The sequence below is a fragment of the Tinamus guttatus genome, unplaced genomic scaffold (genome assembly GCF_059628265.1).
Source record: "Tinamus guttatus ecotype Peru unplaced genomic scaffold, ASM5962826v1 Tinamus_guttatus_pri_ptg000297l, whole genome shotgun sequence".
In the NCBI taxonomy this organism is placed as follows: Eukaryota; Metazoa; Chordata; class Aves; order Tinamiformes; family Tinamidae; genus Tinamus; species Tinamus guttatus.
In genome coordinates this window covers 1,839,183-1,862,868 of record NW_028288831.1, presented here as the reverse complement: position 1 = coordinate 1,862,868, position 23,686 = coordinate 1,839,183, and the positions used below count along the sequence as shown (strand labels likewise).

At 54.8% G+C, this 23,686-nt stretch overlaps 1 protein-coding gene across 1 annotated transcript in view; it reads right to left on the bottom strand.

Moving 5' to 3' along the window:
- ASTN2 (astrotactin 2) overlaps positions 1-23,686 on the bottom strand; it is a 351,063-nt gene that overhangs the window by 131,203 nt on the left and 196,174 nt on the right. Inside the window, exons 12-15 of the mRNA XM_088527956.1 lie at positions 22,421-22,587; positions 20,096-20,284; positions 1,719-1,843; positions 1,250-1,354 (exon numbers count right to left, since the gene is read on the bottom strand). Of these exons, the coding sequence (XP_088384082.1) occupies positions 1,250-1,354; positions 1,719-1,843; positions 20,096-20,284; positions 22,421-22,587 (586 nt within the window). The remainder of the gene's footprint in view (positions 1-1,249; positions 1,355-1,718; positions 1,844-20,095; positions 20,285-22,420; positions 22,588-23,686) is intronic.

Genomic DNA, 23,686 nt, shown 5'->3' with positions numbered 1-23,686 from the left:
GTATAATGTAGAGCTGGCCAGTATCAACGTTTTTGGTCCAGTGGTGAAACTAAAAACATAATGCAAGAAAAGACATCACAGCTGTCACCAAAAGGAGGTTAACTGGCTGCTTTGTTAGCTGTTTTTTTGAAGGAAAAGCTTTGTTGAATAAAAAGGATGAAAAATTCATTTTGAGCCGACCCCAAATATTTTGTTCAATTCCAGGAGGGTTATTTTGTTCTGGGGCTGTGCAGCCTGTTTGTATTAAATCCTTTCCTCCCTATCCCTCATTTAAAAATAGGTTGATTTCTAAATAAAAAATGCTGTTTTGAAATAGAAAAGCAAAACATATCAGGTCCCAACAAAACGTTTCAGCGTTCCTGAAACAGAATGTGCAGTTACAGAAACGTGGTGGTGAAATGTTGTGACGTTTCAGAACCTGCCCTCCCACCCCTTCTTCAGCTGCGACTCCTTCCTTCATATGACCCACATTTACAAATGGTTTGGGAGGTCCTTTGGACATCCCGCTCTTCTGGAATTTACTCTTTGCTATACGTACATGCATGAAATGCCCATATAAATCCCGCCCACAGCATTGCTTATTAGTGTAATCCCAGCTGGCCAGGCAAGCACCCTGCCTCGGTTTCCCTCCTGGAAGGAGGTGACGTTTTCCCATGCGCCCGCAGCAGGGCTGGCCAGGGTGGCTGCCACCGGAGCAGAGCTTGGAGAAGCCAAGTACCAGAGAACACTTTGCATGACCATGAGCTGGAGCATCTATCGTATGAAGAGAGACTAAGTGAGCTGGGCCTGTTTAGCCCGGAGAAGGGAAGACTGACAGGGGATCTGATCAATATGTACGAGTACCTGAGGGGAGAATGTAGGGAGGATGGGGCAAAACTCTCCTCGGTGGTGGCCAGTGACAGGACAAGGGGTAATGGGTACAAGTTGAAACCCAGGCAGTTCCATCTCCATGTGAGGAAGAACTTCTTTCCTGTGAGGGTGCCAGAGCCCTGGCACAGGCTGCCCAGAGAGGCTGTGGAGTCTCCTTCTCTGGAGTTCTTCCAAACCCACCTGGATGCCACCCTGTGCCCCTGCTCTGGGTGTCCCTGCTGGAGCAGGGGGCTGGACTAGATGATCTCTAGAGGTCCCTTCTGGGATTTGGTGAGCTGTGAAGCGCAGGCAGGGATGGCGTGCTGGTGGCGAGAAGACAGCCTGCCCACGTGGACATGTTGCCTTGCCACCGTTAGAGACGCAGCCACGTGGCCCTCACCTGCAGACAGGGTGATGGAGCTGAGCTTCACTCTGTACAGGTTGCTCCGGACCCTCCAGTGCTGCACCATGGGGTAGCCCATCGCCTCGTCGTACTTGATGTCTCCTGCAAAGACAAAGCCGGGGCTCAGGGATGGCCGAGGGGACGGCCAGGCGCTGACGTGCTCTAGAAAACGTTATTTTCATGCTGTTTTCTCAGCTACAAACGCACCGATCATGGGATCGTGACCTCGTGCCTGGGCTAGCGTGGAGGGAGCTCACAGGGCAGAGGCAGCCAGGGCACTGCTGTGGGTAAGCTCACGGCAGCAGCATCCCAGGGCACATGCACGTAGCTGATGTACGATTTCCAGCTGGGAGGGCACTAAAGGACCTTGGGCAGGGCTGAGCATGAGGAGGGGACATGGGACATGGGCTCTCATGCTGCCTGTGGTGGCGGCTGAGCCCGAGGGGCCCCACACAGTGGCTCGTACCGGTGAGAAGCTGGAGGTCGGGCAGGGGCTCCGAGAGGACGCCGCGGCACTGCTCCTCCACGGGCAAGGGGATCACGAGGAGGCCGTCGGCCAGCTGCGGAAAGTCCTTGATGAAGTTATTCTCCCTGCAGAGAGAAAAAGAAAACTCCAAAGCAACGATGCAGGCCACGTCCGGGCAGAGGGGCTGAGCTGCCCTCACGGTGCCGGGGTGGCGCGGTGCTCCCACGCTCGAAGCCCAGGACACTGCAGGCCTTGGAGCCCTCCGAGGGGCAACGAGCTCCCCAGGGACTGCTCCTGGGATGACCGGCTCTCCGAAAGCAGAAGCAGCTACGCTTGTATGCAGAGACGCCAAGAAGTCGAAGTGTGTTGCTCGTGGTGCAATTTTATTCTACCTGCGAGCAATTTCCTAAGCTCTGCAGGGGTCTAACAGCCCCTAGCACATTGCTTCAAGCACAGGGATGCTGGGGACACAGTTTGAAGAACAAGCAGGCAGGTATCCACGCACCCAGCTTTTCTGGTGCCAGCAAAAACAGAGCAGGGAAGTAATTTAAATATTGATTGTAGGGTGGAAAATGTAGGGCAGGCGGCTCCGAGCACGGTGCGCTCCACCGCGCCACGCGGGAGGCGCCTGCACGAGCAGCCCGAGGAGCGCGCGGCGGCCTCGGCGCTCCGCTGGAAATGGCCCTCCCCAGGCCGCCCCCGCCGCCTCTCCCCTCCGGCCAAGACTCCAGGCAGCCGTTGGCTTCATCCCTATCGTCCTCTTCCTCGGCTGCCCACGGGCGCTCCTGATTGTGCCTCGTGAGCTTCGCTTTAGGCACTGCCAGAGAAAAAGTGGTTTATTGGTCTGAGGGGAAAAAGCTCTCGCTCACGCAGGCGCTCGCAAATCTCCTATTGATCACGCGCCGCGTCCCTGGCGCGGGGCCAGGACTCGCTGCTCCGAGCCCCTCGCTGCTGTAGCGATGCGACGGGAGGGCGCGATCCCCGCGCGGCTGCAGGCAGCGGCTGCAGACCCAGCTGGCCGGGGGGAACGCGGGCAGGAGCACAGGGCTCTCGGCTGCTCTGTCTCGGCAGGCAGGGGGGAAAGCACCGGTAACGCTGAATTCCGGAGACCAGGAAAAGCAGGATGCAGCACCGCAAAATGAGAGGATGCAGCAAACCCTCCAGTCCACAGCTGTGCTGCCCGGCCGCACGGTTGGGACTGTCCCCTCTGTGCTGGCAAACCCAAGGCCCAGGCAGGTCACACCGAAGGCCATCCAGGCTAGTCCCTCTGGGAGCACCGGGAGGTGAGGCACGGGGAGGACAGTGGCTCCTTCCCAGGCCCTCTCCCCATTTCCAGCTATGTGAGGGTGTTGGGTCTGGTTGGTCCAAACACACACGAGCTCAAAAGAGAGAGCCCTGGCACTGCCAGGAGAGCTGACTCCGAGCAGGGTTGCAGCAGCCCCACCACGTGTCCAAAACACCCGCTCCCCCCTAGAAACACCCACCGGATCTTGTGCTCTAGCGGGGACGGGAGCGAGCCAGCACGGTATCCACGCACAGGTGAGAGAAGAACTCTCTCTCTTCCATCACCCCAAATGCATCCAGAGCCAGAGGAAGCTGGGCACGAGCCCAGCTTGTTTGGGGTGGAAAAACAGCAGCCGTGGTGGGTGGCAGCCCATGTGCCGCGGTAGTAAGGAAGGAGGGACCCAAGAGAAGAAGCCCTGCAAAGCCAGGTGTGAGGATGCTCTGCATGCAGGGGTTGCTAGCCAGAGCCGGTGCCTCTGTAAAAAGGTATTTACTGAAAAGCTGCTTGCTGTAATAGCATTTGCTTAAAGAGCTCTGCAATCAAAAGGTTGGGGGAAAACAAGGGCCGAGTGCACGCACTTGCAAATAAAGGCCTGTGCACACATCAGCGCGCGTGCACGCATATGTCCACAATATGCTGCTGTATTTGAACAAGCAGCGTTAAAAGACAGGCCTTGAGGAGCAGCCTGACGACACATTTCTGCTATCAAATCCTTCCTGCGTCTCCTCCCTCCCTTCTGCCAGCAGCTGCCTTCTCTCTTCGGTAGCAGGTCAGCGCTGCTCGCTTCCCCACCGTCAACCACATGCACGTGCTGCACACACACCGGGCCCTGCAAACCAGAAACAAGCCCCAGCAGAGCGCAGGGGAGGGAAACGCCGGATCTCTTTGCCCGGCACGGGATAGGGGGGCATCCCACATGGCGCTGCCACCACCCCGGTGTCTGCGCTGTGCCAGGCTGCAAGCGGCGGGCAGGGGAAGGGAGCAGGGAGGGCAGAGCGGGGCGAGCAGGAGGGCGGCTGGGCGAGCGTGCCCTTGGGCGAGCGTGCCCTTGGGCGAGCGTGCCCTTGGGCGAGCGTGCCCCCGGGCGAGCGTGTCCCTTGGGCGAGCGTGCCCCCGGGCGAGCGTGCCCCCAGGCGAGCAGCAGGCGCTGTGCTGCGGAGGCGCAGCCGGCAGAGGGCTGCAGCTGCCCTGCCACGGCGCCCACGGGCAAGGCCGCGCGGCTGCTGAGACGCTCCGTGGCCCTGCGCTCCTGGGGAGCTGGGCAAAGCCCCCGCTGCACCCCCCGAGCTCTGGCAAGGCGCAGGGGCGCACGGGAGCGAGGCGAGGGCTCCCGGCAGGCGGCCGTGCCGCCTCAAGCCTGTCCCCAGCAGCATGGACGGGTTTGCATGAAGTTTCAGGCAGTCTCCCTGAGCTTGCTGTGAGCTATGGAGCCAAGGCTGTTCCAACGAGCTCCAGAGCACCCCGGCTGCCTCTCGGCTCTCAGCACCCGAGAGCCACGCGACAGGCACCCTCCTCTGCCCTCCAGCACCTCCCCACTATTCGCTGAGCAGATGATGAGTAACAAACATGCTACTGATCTTCAGTGCAGCGCACACTGAATTAACTTGCTCCTGCTCATCATCCTCCTGGAGGGGATCTGCAAGCCTCTAAGGGCATTTTACAGAAAGTGAGTTCTTATACGCAGATTTTTTTTCCTCCCTGCCTGCCCCAGTTCCTCCATAGCTGTTAATCCACAACACTTCCTTTTCTTGGGGATGAGCTGACTTGGGGATAAATGAGTCAATGCTGAAAAAGGCCAAATGTCCCAAGGCTCCACTAACATCTTTTACTGGTTGGGTGGGCTGAAGAGAAAGGCACTTGGACAGATTAAACTTGGTTGAAAATCCTGGCTTTGACAGACACACTGTGTAACCTTGGCCAAGACATAAAATCCAACCATTGCCTCGGGTGAAATGGAGATGATCACTCTCTCCTTCACCAAGGTGCCAGTGGGGTAAAAGCAATTAGCAACTGCAAGGTGCTCAGTTACCAGGAGGAGAGGGGTCAGGCAAGAGGAGCCTGCTGGGTCAGTATCCTCCTGTCCTTCGAAAGCTTGATATGCAAAACTCGAGATTCTTTGGGGGAATCTGACCTAAAATAACACAGCCAAGGTCATGGAATAAATCACTGGAGTGTGGAACTGCTTAACCCTGCTCAGCAGGGCCGGCCTTGTGTCACACAGGCCGAGGAGGAGAGGGAAACCAAGGATGGAGAGAGGGGTCAGCATCCTGCAGCTGTGTGCACAGGGACCAGGAGCAGCAGAGCTGGAGGTCAGTGTTGGAGCAACCAGACTGGATGGTGCTCAGTCCAAGGGGGAGCTCCCCTGAGCCCTGGGGTCCCCTAGGCCTGGGCATTGAAGGCCAGGGCCAAACTCGCAGTGTCTGTGAGTGGGTTTTGGTTTGTGGTAGTTCAAGATGAGCTAGTGACTCGTATTCATTTCATTTTTCCATTTGCAGCGCTAGTGGGGGAAGAAGCACTTCTCCCATGAGGCTCAGTCAGCTGTGGCTTCCTCCCTTCACATTTCATCCTTGAAGGACACGTCCTTCAGGCTGGACTTCAGCCTGCCATCCCTTCTACACCCTCCTCTGCTCACCCGTAAGATTTTCACCGCAAGATCAGAGCATCAGCCCAAGTGCAGCTTCCTGCCTCCATCAGCAGCCAACAGTGGATAAACACAACAGATGCACTTCAGCAACTAGGCAAAAGGCTAAAAAGGGGTTAAAAAAAAGATGGAGAGAGAAAAGAAAGGAAAAAAGACCCCACAAGTGATTAGCTGATGGCCTGAAGTGTGAGATTTAATTACCCTTATCTGAGCCAGCACAGCTACAAATGTTAATCACATTATCATCCAGTGGGGTTATGTTCAAGAAAGCGGCTATGTGAGGATAGGATTTTTTGCATAGCTATCCTATTCATGTCTGTGATGACATCTTCTATGGCAAGAATAACTTATTAGTCTTCTTTCCATCCTGCAATTGCCTAGGGAGAACAAGATGGGTTTGAGGTTGCCTCATTCATCATGCCTGTTTTTGAACCAACTTTCCTTCCCGCTTTCTCACAGGGGTGGCTGTAGGCTCAGAAGAGCCCAGCTTGCATCTGACATAGGAACATTCACAAATAGCTCCTTCTTTAATGTGCAATGACAAAATTTAAAAATTTATCTAGAGTCATAGGGACGCAGAGGGTGCCCTACTTCCACAGCCGCTTTGGAAAAGCTAAGCACACTGTAAATCTCACCCGAGACTTTGTCTCTGTGACCTCAGACACTACTGAATTATAAAGGCTGAACTCATACTGTGTGAAGTAGCCATTACTTATGCCAAATTTACTAGTCGTTAATTTTAGGGAGTCCCCGCTCCTATACAATGTGACGGGATAAAAAGAGACTAACTTGTCTCCCGCAGACAAGACTCGTTGGGGCGAGCAGGAGACACGGCCTCCCCATGCGCAGATGGAAACCAGGCCAGCCCGGAGCTACTCAATGAGACGGGCACGTGCGAGCGTGGATGTGCTCTCAGCTGGATCTGCACGCCGAGCAACAACGCGGGTTGCAGAGCGGCTGCTCCCACGGCGCTTGCCCAGCCTCGCGGGGGGTGACGTGCGCAGCTACCACAGCTCTGGCCACAGCGAGAGCCAGCGCCAGTGTTTTCGCTCCGTTAATAAACACCTCAACATTACCCAGCAGCAGCTCTCCCCCTTCGCTTCGAGAAAAATTAGCATTTAAATTGAGGTGTTTCAGGGAGGTAAATCACGAGCGGACTGCGGCAGGCCTGGCTCTGGGGAACCGGCGCGCCGCCCTTGCCCGGACCAGCGGCCGCCTGCTCCCCTCCCGCGGGACCGTGAGGCGTCGAGGACGGCGCAGTCATTCCGGGGGGTGAAGCGCTGCGGGCTGCGTCTCGGCAGCCCTCTGATGGGAGCGCAGACACTAACTGTGGTGGTGGTGGCACTGCTCCAGCAGGGCGGCCACGCAGGAGGCCATGATGGCGCCACACGGGCTCCTCTTCCCCTGCGATGCAGTCACAAATGGCTGGAGATGACACAGGACCCACTGAGTCCAACTCTGCCCATAGTGTCCCCGCCTTGGAGCACGGTCACCTGAGGGGCTCATCTGCCCAGACGGTGCCCAACCCTGCCCGGCATTGGGCCAAAACTGTGGCCTCCAGAGAGTCTGGCCAGCCCTGGGCTACCAACACCACCTGGGGACTCAACCCAAAAGCAAGGAGGCCTCCATGGGAGGAATTCTGCTGGGAGCAGCACTTGGCAGCAAAGCAAAGGCCAAGACGGCGACAACAGGCCTGATGAAATGAAATTAGCGGTGGAAGCAGCACTGATCCCCTGGGAGCCAGCAAATAGCTTAAGACATCATTTTGGGGGATCTAAAACTATTTGTCAACTCAGTTTGAAGCAGCTGTGGTATCTGAGATTTTTTTTTTGTTTCTATCTAAAATGAAGATGGGAGAAGCACTGCTTCTCCTTGACTTAGGACATCTCCTGCTAGGAGGGGGACGTACCAGCTCTGCCTCCAACCCTCCATCAGCACAGCACACACCGCGTGGATACGGCCGCGCAGAGGGCTTGTCGTGGGGTGTGGAGTCGCACTCAGGGGCAGCAGAGGTTACAACGACCCTTATCAACGCCAGCATTATCACAACCACGAACTGCACAAAGTCCGTGGTCACTGCACTACTGGGAAAGACGGGAGGGAACAGGCTCCCCTTCCTTCTCCTTTCCTTGAGCAGAGCTAAAATGCCTTGCTTTAAAGTCAAGCCCAAACTGAGACCGCTGCTGCTTTTCTGTTTTGTGTTAACTGACAAGAACATAAAAATCATTTCATGGTAATCTAAACCACAACGCTGCTGATTGTGTAGTTCAGCTGCTGAACCAATAAATTGATTCTTCACACCGCCCTTGTCAGATCTGCCTCTTGGGTTGTCCCACCAACTGCATGGGAATTGAGTGCCCCAACTGGACATCACCATACTCTAGAAAGAGTGGATCATTCAAACCTGATTTTCCTGAAAGTGATCTCCAAACAGCCCTTGAGCGCTCAAGCCCTCTCAGCCGCTGCAGTTTTCTAGCGCACTCAAGTGTGACATATCACCACTGCCCTCCTCCCGGCACCACAGCTGTCTTCAGATGCACTCGAGTGTCACCACAGGCTTCGCTTGCTGTCACCATCCTCTGTCAGCCTACGCAACACATCAAGGCTAGGGGATCTGGGACACCGAACAGCTAAGCAACGAGAGGTCCCAGCAGGAGAGCTAGGCAAAAACACAAAAGCTGTGAAGCCCCAACACCCTGTCTGCTTCTGGACAGGTGACGCTAACAAGTACTCAGAGACAGCCCGCTGGCACTAGGACAGTCACGCTAGCAACCACGGTGAAAAGGCAAATTCTCTCCCAAAGCTGTTTCTAAAGCAAACACATAGGAATTTGCACAGGGAATGGGACCTACAGCAGCAACCGAGCACAAGACACATGATCACCTCTGGAAAAGCCATTCAGATGGGGAGATGAGATCTAACAACAACAAGCTGCACTGAACAGCAGAGACAACGAAGCCCAACTCCATTTCAGATGACTTTCTGCGTGGATACAGAGGGCTACAAGTGGCACAGACCACGCTGCAGTCTCTCATGGAGGGACATCAGGAAACTCTTGCCTCTTTCAGCTCCCGACACTCAAGAAGCATGTAGGAACATCAGTATGTATGAATATTTCTGTCCACTACTGACATTAGCCAAGAGCAGGCGTGAGAGCTGAACACCTACTTGGCTAGGCAGTTGCATTACTCCCATTTACCATCTTTCATTACTCCCTACCTCTGCCCACCATCCCCATCCCCCTTATCCGCCTATATACAACTATTTATTTATTCTACTAAACTGGGTCTCCTGTGGGTGATATCTTGCGGTAGGCTGTGGATCTTTCTTTCTCTGGAGTGTCTGTTGGGAACATGCGGAAACAGTGTGGAGTGAAAACAAATTCAAAAACTTATGGTTCCCACAGCAACGCCTCATGCGTATGTAGCGTGCAGTACTAAGGTACACAAAACTAGATTTATGCCTTAATTATGCAGTCATGGTTGCAAAAGGAATTCCGTGCTAAGCTCTATTTTTCAGCCCGTTATCCAACTTTGCAAATATACAGATTCTTCCCTTTGGGACTGAAATTTCCCATGTTTAACCAAATAGCACAAAGGCAACAGCCTTGAAGAAGTTTCAAGAAAAGTCAGAAAACCACGACTGGCCAAGAAGGCCAAGGTGAAAAGTAGACATACCCCTGCTTAGCAAAAAGGGTAAGAGTGGCAAAGAGAGGCATTTCACTTGTATTCAACTCTGGCACAACTTGCTCCTAGAAGTTCACGCCTATCAGATGGTTAATCCTCCACAAAGCATGTATATGTGAGATGGAAGAACAGACTGGGTGCAGAAAAGAGCAATTACTGATGCTGAAAACCTGCTTAACCTTTCCTACCAGCATCAGACCCAGAGTCCAAAACATCAGGCTGTACACACTGAGAGCTCCCTCCTCCTTGATCAAACAAGCTCCAAGCTGTTTGGAGCTCCAAACTCCTTAACTTCCTAACATTTGTGTCAATGACTGCTCAAAAGTAGCGAGAAAAATATGAAATATGTCCCAGGATTGACATATCTGACCCAACATTATACACCTGTAAGTCACTGTTTCTTTACTGATGTTCACCTTGGATAAGCTAACACAGGCTTCTCACCCAAAATAAGTCCTTACGCACCTCCTGAGCTCTGTCTTGTCCAGAAGCAAAGCAAGCAGTCGCCAAAAAGCCAGGAAAATCTGGGGCTCTGCATGGCTCTGCATTAAGCATGTTGGTTCTCTCTCCAGCAAGATAGGCAGTGGCTCCATCACAGCCCAGGGCTGGTTGGATTTTGAGCTCAGCAGCCTTGTCCTGAGCCTGTGACCTGGTGGGGAGGGCTAGGAGGACACATCTATGCTGTGCCACCCTTACTGAATGGGCAAGTCCCGAGAACTTCCAAGCAACTGGTGCAACAAACCTGAAACCAGTCTGTTTGCAAAAGGCTGGAGCTGCTTAGTGCTTGACGGAGTATCTGTGTCTTGCTCCACCGTATCTGCTCTTCAAGGTGTCTCGCTCCATTATGTTAGCAGTCGCTGACAGCTGAGAGGGTCTGACCTTGTCGACTTCCATAAGCTCAGCAAGTTTCAGCTTTTTAACAGCCTGGACAGGAAGATGCCACAAAGAAAGACTGACCTCCTGGAGCAGCTCATGGAGCTCCTGCCCGCTAGGCTGTGGACACTAGGAAAAGACCCGCAGATGTTTTTCTATGCCCGAGCAATTCAAAGCACAGTTGGATTCCTCCTCCAAAAGATTATTTGGCTGGTAAGCTGAGCCACAGCGGCGGCTCCTCTTGCGCGGGCTCGTTTGGGTGCTGTTTGCATGCATTTCAAACATGTTGCTCAAGCAGCTCCGTTCCTCGCTGTTTCATTAGGATTTGTATTGAGGCAACAAATAACAAAACTCCCACTGACTTCAGTGGAGCCAGGACTACATGCTGGGATTTCCCAAGGAACCTGTGGGAGGCTGGTGCCTGACGCATATCCAATTCTTATGGGATTTGGGCAGCAGCTCCCACAACAGCCATCTGAAGCCCACTGCCTGTGCCCACCTTTCACCAGCCCTACAACGCAGTGGAAAGTGCCAGCGCTGCCTTTTAAATAATATTTGCATTTCCAAGGTAAATGCAGAGCCAGCTCTGCTCAGCACACACATCTATTCTCTTAACAATCTGGGATCTTAAGTGTTTTTCTTCCGCTAAGCTTCATCGTTAACCTTTAAGATGGAGATAAGGCATAAGAGTGTGGACAGGGATCGAAAGGGACCCTGGAAATAAGCCAAGAGCAGTGTTGATACTGGGCTACACATCATCTCTCTTCGGTTCTTCTTTTCCCCCGGGGTGATTCGGACTGCTCTTGACTACCACCATGGTATTACAAACTCTAATGAGGTTTGGAAAATAAGAAACCCACTGCGGCGTGGGAGAAACTAATAGAAATTGTTTTGTCTTCTCTCTATTAGTCATTAGAAGCAGAGGAAAAACAGCCACAGGCAGTGGCAGGGCTGTAATATCACCACACATTTCATATGCTGGCACTCCGACAAAGTCATTTCAGCGCAGTTAATGCTCCCGCTTCCCCTCGCAGCAGTGCCTGCCTTATGCCAGCGTGGGCTGCAGCCGCGCGAGCGTCCCCAGAGCAGCGCCCAACAAGCCAGGGATGGCTCCAGCATCCCTGGATCCGCATCCAGACGTCCAGGGCGTCCTGCCAGGCAGCAGGACAATCCAACACGAGCCCTCTGCTGCCCGCAGCACTCGGCTGCTCCCCGTTGCCACCGTCCCAGCTGTTGGGCAACATGAGCTGCTCTGCAGAGCACAGTTTCTTCCCGGGGGCCTCCTGCAACGGGGGACGTGCAGGGAAGGTAGAGCCATCCCCGGCACGCTGGTGCCCAGGGAAGCATCCGTAAGCAGCGCGTCTCCCTGGCTCCATCAGGCAACCAGACCATATGGTTAATTAGCTAAAATTTGTAACTGCATCTGCAAAGTTGCATTTCTGTGTGTGAAGTTAATTATGGAAGCCATGAAACGATGCACTTGCCAAGTCGGGGCAGAGGGACTACACCTGCGATGAACTTACTTCTTTTTAATCTCCCAGACAAACTCAGGAGGTGAGAGCAAAGTCTCCTCTCCCCTCTGCGGCATTCAGGTGAGGCTGCCAGGGACACCCTCATTTCCCTTCCTACCTCTCAGCTCCTTTCAGAGCTGCCATCAGGGGAAGCCTTGCTCACATCCAGGGGCTCCAGTCTTCCTAATGACAAGTGGCAGTGCCATCACCCCTTCCAGATGTTCACTTGTTGCCCTCAGGTAATGGCACAGCTGGCAAACCGCGCAGTCCCCGGAGAGCCGGGACGAAGGAGGCTCTGCCTGCTGCTGCTCCGCGTGCGCCAGGCTCCGCATCGGGCACGCTTTTCCTCCAGCGAGTTGCTGGGGGAGAAATGAACTGGCACAAATGCCCTGAGCTTTCATCTCAGGAAAATTGTTATTGAACCCAACAGCCCGTGGGAGACTCCTCCACACGCGCCCAGCTGCAGCCATCGCTGGGCAAGCAGGAGAGGGAGCAGCAGGAGAGCGTTGCTGGGAGGTCAGGGACAAGGGCCGTGCATGCTGGGCTGCCACCAGCTGCTTACTCTGCACTTCTGAGCGCTGGGCCGTGGCTCCAGCTTCCAGGCTAATGGCCTTGTTCAGCAGCCAGGTGCAGGAGAAGTGTTAGTGGCTCTCCTGGGTTATACACAGGCTTTGTAGCTCGGATGTGGCAGGAAGGGAGGGTTCCCAACGCAACCTCAATGTTCACCTTTGATGGACAGTTGGACTGATTTGGCCCCAAGCCAGACCCAGCACTTGCAACTCTGGTCGTGTAGACCTGAAGGCACTGCAAACCACACAAGGACAATTCCTCTGTCTCTGGAGCGATCATGGGGGATGGAAAACACAAAAGACAAGATCTTCTACTTCACCGAGGGTGGCGTTCAGGATGTGCTGCTAACTCTGGGGCAGGCGGGTCTCACAGCGGCGCTGCAGAGCCATGGCACTCACATGCCCAGTTTGCTAAAGCAGGTCAAACAAGCAGGTGAGCAGAGCCCCAGTCTGGCTCTGCAAGTGCCCAATGCCCCTCTCCAGTTTCTCTTTTCTCTCCTATGCAGTTTTGCAGCTCTTCTCTCAAATCTTTATCATTTCCTCGTGCTAAGCGCTCAAATTCATGGCATCACCACGAGTTTTTCTACGCACTGGGGCCAAAGAAGACTCATTTAGCATCCAACACATTGGCCCAGCCACCAGGCAGGATGTCAGGATCACAGGACAACACGCAGCAATACAGACCACAGTCCCGTGACAGCGGGTCACGCTCCTTACAGGAGGAGTCCGTGTGGCATCAGAATGGCTCATCCACAGGACGAGTATCCCTGGACCATATCCTGCCTCGTGTCCCAGGAGAGGTTCCCGGCAGCATCGGTGAGGAGACGCAATCGCCCCCTGTGCAAACACACGCGTTTCCAGCAGCGTTCCCAGAGCAGCACCCCGCTGGCTGCTCCTGCCCGCGCCAGGGCCACCGTTCGTGCCCACCGCTCACATGAACCCAGCGAACGCAGCCCGAGCCGTGCGCCTTTGCCACCCCAAGCCTTCCTCCACCCTCCCACACCTTCCTCCTCCTCCTGCCGCAGCTCAAGGCTCAGCGATGGCGCCGGGGAACCTCCGCCTGCCCCTGCCTCGGCACATCCATGTTCTGCCCAATTAGCGCTGCTGGCTGACAGGCTCTGTTTGTGCTGTGTGATTAGCTGTGGAAATGCAAATCTGAACTTCCTTCGCCACAGCAGCTAACAAGATAATGAATATTTTCATCAGCTGCAGCGAATACAAACATCTGCGCAGACACAAACGTGTCGCCAGGGCCTGGGGAGGGAGGCGAGAGCAGGGCCCGGGCGCAGGAAACCGTCGCGGGCGGCTCCTCAACCCCGGCGCCCCGGGTGCTGCTGCCGTGTCCAACCCCGCGGCCAGCCCCGTCGCGTCGGCTGTCACTGCTCGCCCGGGCGGTGCCACCAGGTCCCTCGTCACCCCAGGGCCACCACGCTTTTCTCCTTGTGCACGTGAGGACACTGCAGGCCTGTTGCTACAGCCGTTCCCTCTTACGACTGCTGTCCTCCGAGGACAGGCAGCTCTGGCCACACGTCTGCAAGCCGCGGTCACGGCCCGCTCCGATGTCACCGTGTGCTGATACCCGAGGAGGGACATCTGAGCCAGCAGCACATCCTCCTCCTCCCTGCACGGAGCTGCTGTGGGTCGAATTGAGCGAAACGCCCTGGTGCTCAGAGAGCAGGCAGGAGCAGGAGCCCCTCGTGCTCCCTCCGCATCCCGCGGCCGCTGCGGGAGGCGACGTCCTCCCCTTGCAGCACAGCCCCTCTGCAGGCCCAGAGCTTCCACTCAAAAAACTCAGGCAGCGCTTTGCAGAGCTGCAAAGACTACTGTAAAAGCAGGATCTGCAGTCAAAGCGGGGGCTTCTCCCCAGCCTCCCACACAGGCCAGGACGTGGGTGGCTTTACCATTAAGTGTAGTGGCAAACACTTTGTACATCACACCCACGAGCCCCCGCAGCTCAGCAGAGGCTGCAGAGGGAGCCCGGGTCACGGCCTCGCACTGCTCCGTGGCTCCGCTTCAGTCCCAGCTTCTGCCACAGGCACCTCTGCTCCTCCGCACAGGAGGGGCTGCCCCACGGGTCACGCAGGGGCTCGTGGAGCTATCGAGAGCACTGGCCAAACAGCAGGAGAGCCACCCCACAGCCCTGCTACCTGCACAGCCTGGTAGGGAACAGAGCAGCAGCGGCAGCAGCAGGGACAGCAGGATGCGGCTGTGACAACCACGGCTCAGGGAGGATGAGCCGGCCCATTAGGGAGGTTAAGCCCTGTCTACATGCAGTGCAAAAGGAGGCTGAAAACCTGCACTACTTGGAATAGGTCTGTTAAACACCTCAATCTGTCTTTTTAAGAAGCATCTTTTCTGCCCTGGACTCTTACACTGCCTGCGAGACATTGTTTGCACCAGACTTTCTTTTATTTTTCTGCAAGAATAAAAGGTGACACTGGGGCGTAGATGCCCGTGCCTGCAGACTGCTAGAAATACCAGCTCAGAGCAGCACACACTGTTCTCCTCAGCGGGAGGCTAACTTTGAAGCTGAGCAGGGCTGCAGGACGCAACCCCAACCTCGCGACAGGATGTGCTGATGGGATCAGCCTTTTACAGCCTGGACTTGATAAAATCTCAACAGTTTATCCTGGCCAGCACAGGGGCAACAATTCCCCTCTGGATCTTAAGCCCAACAAAAGCACCTGGCACTTGTATCCATCTGACCCCACCACAGTCTCTGGAAAGAGACACCCTGGTGGCTGCTCCAGCTGGGAACAACTTGGGTTGTTGACCTAGGGCATTAGCCTGGCTTGGAAAGACATCACTGCTTCCAACTGCTACATCCAAGGCCTCAGAGCTGTGACAGGTAATAGAATTGCAGCAAAAAAATAATAATAATAATGAAAAAAAAAAAGGAATGAAACTGAAGGCAGGCACTGGAAGAGAGCCCCATCTGTTTCCAGGCTGAAGGGTAATAGGCAAACAAGCTGCTGGGGGGGACACAGGGATGCAGCACTCACCAGCACAGGCACAACAAACAGCCCAATTATAACTGTGCACTTAGAGGCTTGTAAGAGGTAGGGGAAAGAAAAAAAAATAATCAATAATGTTAATTTAATGGAGTTACAGGCTTCATGGTACTGGAGTTCACTGTAACAGAGCTACCGACTCCACAGGGGCAGCACAAAGTCCTCGCCTGGGATGGGCCTTGAGCCAAGCGGCACCCGCACGGCACCCGCGGAGCCCGGCAGCCATCCTGTGCGCTGGACACCTGGATGCTCCCGGTGCCCATCGCGGGCACGGAGCACCCAGGATGCTCCCGGCAATGGACACCGCTGCACCTGGGATGCTGCCAGCACCCATCATGGACATGGAGTCCCTGGGATGTTCCCAGCAGCAGACACTGCTGCACCTGGGATGCGCCCAGTACCCCACCATGGGCACGGGTACCTGGAATGCTCCCAGCCCAAGCTGCCAGCACGCCATTCTCATTAGGAGCGAGGAAAGAGGCAAGGGGAAAGAGCGACAGATGTAAAATTAACTTGCCAAACTCCTCGTCAATATTATGACTATTCCCTGCGTCCGCTGCTGGCGCTTGCATAGCTTCATGCAGACAGTTTGCATGAAGAGCCCCCGTCTGGCATCAATCACCACCGTGGGCTGCAGGAGCAGCCAGGGCTCCCCTGGCCCAGGGGCACAGGGCACCTCGTGCCAGGGACGGGGCTGAGCAGACGCAGACAGCTCTGCTGTGCTGCAGCGCTACACCCGGGAGCTGCCGTGGGAGCCGGAGCAGGAGGCTGGGATGGGAACAGACGACGTTTCGGACACGGATGCCCTCCGGGGAGCACTCGGCCTCACCGCGACCGCTCACCGCCCCGACAGCCCCTTCACCAGCAGCAACGACCCGGCAAGCAAAGCCAGCGCCATGGGTAGTAATTGGGGCTTGCTACATATTAATGGCATAAAAGCAACAGGCTGAAACTGCAAACAGCTTTTAAAGCAAAAATCTCTATTTCCAGAGGGCGGAGGGGGGAGAGGGGGTGGGCAGAGAGATGGCACAGAGCAGATAAGGGACTAACAAAGAAGCCAAGTCATTTGGCAGATGATCCCCCGCGGCCTGGGCCGGGTGCGGAGGGGAATCGCCCTCATCCCGGCTCCGGCACTGCGCGTCTGTGCCCGGGAGAGCTCGGCTGCTGTCCTGTTTATTGAGCAATGGGCCACAGCACTGCGACAGAAGGACAAAGATTTTTTTTTTTTTTTTAAAAAAGGAGGAGGAAAAAGGAAAGGCAGGGCAGGGGGGAAAAATAGAAGGAAGGAAGGAATCGGGTGGCTCTGCCTGCCCTGCCTGTGCAATGAGGGAGCTTCAGGGGTAGGCGCCAGGTGGATTTCAGGAGCACAATTAAGGAGCCCTCATCTGCTCCCAGGCAGAATATATGGCAGGAAACCTGCCCCAGGAAGGGCACCAAGTTTTCATAGGAAAGGAAAAGTCGTGTTTTGAATCGTGGCTCCAGCTTGCACCTCCACCACAGCAGTGATGATTAACAGCTATTGAGCCACCTTGGTATTAAAATACACAGAGCAGAGTTCGAGCTTAGTTCTGGCTTTGTTGACACTGATGTGGGGGAAAAATGTGCTTGGTACCTGAAAAGCTCCCTGGAAGGGACGTGCAAGAGGGCCGGGCTGCAGGGTGCAACGCAACGGCGCGTGCGACGCCGCAGACACCAACATCAACTGCACTGGCCGCTGCCCGTCACGAGCACGCGGCCACAGCTGCTCTGCTGGCCAGCTTTCCTCCCTGCACCCATCTCCTGGGATTCCCACCTGGGATTCACCACACCTCCCAGGGAACACACGGCCCCGGCTCCATCCCCACAGCACGCCGGGCAGAAGGACGAGCTAGGAGGGCAGGGGCTGAGGCTTTAATCTACATCGTGACCTGTCGGGTGGCAAAGGGCCCGTCCCAAGCCCAACAGGACGGGGCCGCTGCCTCGTGTGCCACGTGAGACACGGCTCTCACTGGCACAAAGGCTCCCGCTGCCACAGCCAGAGCGACAACAGCCTATTTATCAAAGACACTGAAGATGCGGCCACATGGGAAGCAGACACCACTCAAAGGACTGTCACATCTGCATAGCTAAAGGATCCCAGTGGTTATAAATCCCTCTAAAATACTCAGCCCCTTGTTCTGATAGCAGGTTCTTGCTCCTACTTTGCAGAAACAGGCTTTTAATCCCTGGTATTAGGCGGCTTCCTGCTATGTTTCAAATGCACCAAATTAAGGCCTTCTCTAACAGCTGCTGTCTTAATGCTCAGAGAGGTTCTTGAATATCTATGAAAATCAGAGGCAAATTACATCTTTTAGTTAATAATTTCTTCTCCATTAACCTCCTCCTCTTGCCTTGTTAGGGGATGATGTAGCAGCGCCTCTGCGTCGTCACCTCCCGGCAGCATCAGCGGCCGGGGGCCTCAAAGCGAACGGTCCAACTTCCAAGGAGCAGCAAAGGCAGCAGCGAGGTTGCAGCAAGCGCTTCTGAAGCGCGACGTGCCGTCCCGCTCTGGGTCGGGGCTCCCCCGAGCACGCACGTCACGCTGCACGCAGGTATGTGACACCCCGCGTCCCCGCAGTGGGAGTTTCACCCGCGCGCCCAAGCCTTCCCCTTGCGAGACCCGGCCCGTGCTCTCCGCGCAGATTCTCTCTCGTGTTCGAGTCCCTCCTGCCAGCTCCGCTGCCCTCTCGCCCACCCACGCGTGCTGCCCTTTTGCAGCTCGCTCTCACACCGAAGCTCTTCCTCCCACCCCTCGCAGTGGCTCGGGCCAGGACCGGTTTCAGGGCTCATGCTGGGCAGTGCAAACCCTGTTGGCCGCAGCAACACCATGCAGAGGACCCGGCTCTGTCTGTGCTGAGCCTCGCTGGCCAAAGCATCAATTAGCTGGAGGGAGGAGGGAGACACAGCAGCTCCCCATGCAGAGAGGCAGCGTGGGGCTAGCCCCTAAACCCTCCCTCCGGAGAGCCGCCTCTGCCGGGATAATCCAAACCCTGGGCACCTCACCCACTTCCTGGCTGCTCTTGGGTGCTCCCTCGCTCACCTAATGCCCCCATGGGGCCCTGAGCTCCTGGCAGGGGCAGGCTCAGGGGCTCTGGTGCTTTCCAGGCACTGTGCAAGCCGCCCGCCAAAAGCAGAACAGGCTCCGCCACTGTGGGAAGCCAAAGGGGGAGCGGAGGAGCCAACTGCTCCCAAAGCGCCTTCCTGCCAGAGCCGGGCGCCGCCCCCGCTCCTGTGGAGGCGGGTGACAACGCGCCGGCCTTGGCACCCCCGAGCCCCTGTCAGGAGACGCGTTTGATGGAAGGGCTGCTTTACTGCTGCTTAAAGCAGGGCCCTGTCTCGGCGGAGGGAAGGCTGCCTTCCTCAGCCCCTCAGTGCAGTGCACGGAAAGGCCAGGCTATCCAAGGAGCCGAGGAGAAAATTCGAGCCTCCGCAAAAGGAGTGAAGCGGTCGAGAGAACGGCTGCACGAGCTCTGTTTGGCTCTCATCTATAAGGACCCCAAGGCTGCTGCTGCCAGGTGACAGGTTTGGGTGGCTTTATCGAAGCCTCCAGAGCTGCTCGGCCACCAGGAATTAAAGCTTATATGGGAAAAAAAAAAAAAAAAAACCCTCAGCCTTGCAGCCTGGCTCTGCCCTGGAGGACACACTGAAGCTTGTCACATGGGAGGGAGAGAAACTAAAGAGGAGTTTACTGGGAAAACTGCCTTCACATACTGTCAATTCTCACCTCCAGCAAAGGCTGTTGATCTGTTGGCTCCAAGCACTCAGCTTGCTACTGCTTTCCGAATGCCTTTGAGCTGGTAGAGCCAGTAATTCATCTCCCGTCAAGAGAGCAAAAGGCCAGAGTTCAGTGTGAATTCATAGCCAGGAAGACTTTACACTCAGCTAGGGAAAAAGGACCCAGAAAAACAACATGACCAGAGCTGACAGCACCCACGCTTTCAGCAAGAATTGAGGCAGCAATGAGGTCTCGGTGCCTTAACAGCAGGAAGAAATGAACCTCAGCCCACATGGGAGACTTGCTGCAAGAGTCTTGTCCAGTGGAATACGAATATAGTACCTGGAGCCTTTCCTGGTAGTTATCTGCAGAGATACATGAAACTTCATAGGTGCTCTCACTCAACAAGAACGTGCCACCATTGAGCAGAACCTAACGAAAATAAACCTACCAATTTTTCACCCCTGAATTCAGTGATTATCAGGAAACTGTCATCGTTAAGCACCAAAAGACCTGAGCTGTCTGAAACCTGTTCTCCCTACCTATAGTGGTCCCTCCACACTCCAAATACGCTCAGATTTTAGTCTGCAAAAACACTGTGTTTTGGCTATTCATACTCTCATGTGATGTTTATCTTGCTTCATCATAGTTCTTTCTTGCAATGTTATGTACAGGACTTCTCCCAACACAGTTATCTCATACAGTTTAAAAACATGCAAACCAAAATACCATTTCATTCTGTGTACAGTTAAACAGAGGAACTCAATTGGCGCCAAATATTGCAGGCATGAAAGACAGAGTTCAGAAAGGGAGGAGATGACAACCCAGAACAAAGCCCAGAAGGCAATTAAACACTCAGCTGAAGCAACAGACGCTGGCCCAAAAGGGCCCTATGCTTCTGTCTGCATGAGGAATGAGCCAGTAGGAAAACCATTCGTGCTCACCACCCTCTTCTGTTTTCCTCCCCTCAGTATCTGCTAGTGAATATGTTAGAGCTCTCTCTCTGTGCCAAGGGCCCTTTGGTCCCATCCTGATGCTCTCAAAACTATGAGCAGAATTGGGCCATACCTGAAAGTCATCTGGAACACTTGGCCTTGGTTGACGTGCTGGGTCCTGTTGTTATAGCCATGGAGCATCTCCCCAAAGAGGGTATCGTTGAATTTAGCATCTGACTTCAGGCACTTGGGGCCCTCGCAGATGTCGGACAACATGAGGCAGGACTTGCCATCCGGGGCCAGTTTGTACTCCTCAACACACCTGCAGAGGAGCCACAACCTGTGTTAGAAGGGCCTTGCACAGACAGCCCATGCGAGGCACAAAATGCAACCGAGAAAGAGCATCCTTGGTGGAGAGGACCAGGGTGTTCTGGCTTCTCCTGGAGCAGCCACAGAGGCGGACAGCACTCTGGGCAGCTGGGAGCACTTGCCCCTGTTTTGAGGGGCAAAACTGACCATGGAGCTCATGACTGGTTCAGTCCTAACGCTCAGTTCCAACCCAGCTCATGGGCCCCAATACTGCTACAGAGACACCAGCGCTCCCCCTGCCCCAGCAAGAACAGGGAAATCTAGAGATGCTCCCCCTGCTTGCACATGGCAGCAATCAACAGACACACATGCTTCCTGAAAGGAATCACCTCCAAAGTGGTTGCTCTTTTATTCCTTGGCTCTCCTCTCGAGCACTTTGGGGATAAAGCACCTTCTTAACTTAACCTTCTTAAGGGAAACTGAGACAAGCGGCAGGGATGCATCTTGGCTACAGACACCAAAGATATCACTGCCCTCTTTTGTGCATGTTTTCATGCCTCCTCGCCTTTCTCCTCCTTCTTTTCTCAGCACTGCAGTTCCCACTTGATGAGGAACCTTCCATTTCCCTTGCCCTACTCTTTCTCCCTGGGAACAGGCAGTTCTGCTGACGGGAAGCTCACACCTAGCCACGCACGCTCCCTTCCCGCTTCCTTTCCTGCCTGTATGCTCCCACGCAGCTGTCACGCTGCCTTGCTGGTTCCCCAAGTGAAGCTCTGCCTTGCAGAAGGACGTTGCCAGCAGTGTGACTGCGGAGCATCCTCTGCTCCACCCCACGAGCTGCTGGACCCTCCCTGGAAATGGTGCTTGGGCCCACATGGACTTCCCACCCCTGTGCAGCAGTCACAGAGGAGGCAACATGCTCTATCCTAGGGACTCAATTACTTTGTGCCGAAAAACAGTAAAAAAGAAGCTACTTTTAGGAATTTGCTTCCCCATTGCACATGGTCCATGACTCATATTTCATTGAAGGTCAAAGATTCCTTTTAGCAGGGACACATGGCATGTCCTGAGGAGGGCTTGGGGAGATGGAGTGGGACTGGGCCCTGGAAAGTGTCTCCCCCATCCACTGGCGCATGAGGGTGTCCTTTACAGTCCCCCTTGGCCTTGGTGGCACCCCTGGCCCTCAGCCCATGGCAGCTTACTCTTCTCAAAGGCTGCTTCTTGGGCTCGAGACACTTGTCAGCCGTCCTCTCTCTGGTGTATTTGCTGCATCGCAAGGGGACTCCTCTTGCCTCCCCGCGTGCCCGTTCAGGGAGTCTGCACATGGATTGCAGAGGGTGGCAATACGGATGGGACACGGGCGGATGGACAAACCTGCCCATTCTTGCCCATTCTTCTGCACAACCCTCTCCTGCAGCTACTTCCCTCCCGCCCAGGCTCCTTTCCCCTCCCGGTCCCTGATCCTCACCCCAAGGACACAGAGCAGGTGGAAGGTCCCTGTGACCCAGCAGATGGATGCTCTCCGCAGAGCCCCTGCGCTGGGGCTGCTCGCGGGACAGCGCGCGTGACCGATGACTGTTCCTGCAGCTGTGCAGGGCAAGGCCAGATAATCACTGAGCTCCTTTTAGAACATACTGCAGTCCCGGAGATTTTCCTTAGACAAAATGCTAAATTGTGTAGGATTATAGGATCCTGGCCAAAACCAGGGATGAAACTATTTTAAGAAAAGCACATAAAAGAGGGTTTTTTTTTTCTTAAAAACAAAACAAAGTCCTCCGCCTTCCCCCTCCAACATGCAATACACAGTTCTATCATACATTTACAACCTCTACATCCACAGAGTCCTGGTGGGGGGAGATGAGGAAAGTGCATCTGTCCATCTGCTCACACTGCTGCTCACATCCCCTTTTGCCTATAGGCAAACCAGGTGCCTAAATTCTCTGCTGGAAGCTGGGCACGTGCATGAACAAGGCCACTTGCAGCTACACAACTAACCTCTCTGCCGGGTGCACACAACATGCCCAGACCCCTCGCAAGACCTGCCAGTTTGGAGGCACGGGTGGCACAGAAGGATAGCTGGCAGGAAGGAAACGGGAACCTGCAGTACGGAGATGCTGCTGGGCAAAACCAGCGCCCTGCAGGGACTCACCCACAGAACATGAAGATGGTGCTGGACGAGGGATCATGCGGCAGGGGAAGGGTCTGCTGGAGGCAGAGCTGCTCGCAGCCGCCATTGAAGCCATCGGAGCAGTCGATCCCTTTGGAGTAGTCGTAGCACCCGGTGCCATCCTTCATGGGCCTCAGGTCCTCGGGACACTGCAGCGAGAGAGGGGACACGGGTCAGTAATGGGTGCAGCCCCATAGGCACCTCAGAGCCCCAGCCCCTGTCTGTCCTCCCAAAGGAATTCTGCTGCCAATCCAAGGAGCGGGGTTTGTCCCAAGCGTGACGGAGCAGCCCAGATGGCCACTACCCTGCCCCAACTCACCTAACTTTTAGGGAAAGGCAAAGGATCCCAAGAGGGACCTGTTCTTCTACAAAACTCACTTTCACCAGCCTTACTCAGGAGAAAGCTAAAATTCCCAACACAGCAAGATTACACTTCCATGGAGCCCTGAGGGGCTAGTCATGACAGCCTGCTCTATAACACAGTACAGAAACCCTTTACCATTTATTTATCAGCGCCTTTATTTTTCCAGCTATACTTTAATTAATGACTGCAGCAGCTTGGTCTCTACAGTCATTTCCAAACCCGTGTCGAGGAGCAGCCCTCGGTGCTGCCTGGCTATCTGCAAGAGCAGAGAAAGGGCTGCGGGAGGACGGGTCTCTGCTGAGACCAGCCAGGGGACCACGCTGACCCGCAGAAGCTGGGGATTTGGCTCTGGGTTTTAATTTCAACTCCCCAGCTACTTTTCCTCCTCCCAAAAGATAAAAACTAGCAGCCAGGAAATGTCGTCAATAAATTATCACCCAGATTAAAGCACTCTTCTATTCCACCCTAGTTATTTATCCCTTTTCACCAAATGCGCACAAAACAACAACAAAAAGGCCAGGCCTTGAAGAAATAGATAAATCTTGTCTGGGAGCAGCTCACAATTAAAAATGCATTATGGAACTTCTTCAAGATGAGCTAGACTGGAGCTTGTACAGGTAGTGATGAAGGGAGGTTATAAATGGCCTCTGTCAAGCAGAAGAAAGGTTATAAAACCACTATACTTCGTGCTTAAAAAAGAAAATCAATTTTCCATGCGAGCAAAATGCTGCACATATTAATAAAAGTTCAGGAGATCCTGGACCCTGTTCTTGCTGCCACAGGCAGGTGCCCGACGGGAGACCGGCCACCAAGCCTTGCCCACCGACGTCCCTCAGCTCCTGCTGGCGCAGGAGGCGACCTCCCTGCATTGCATATTAGCAACA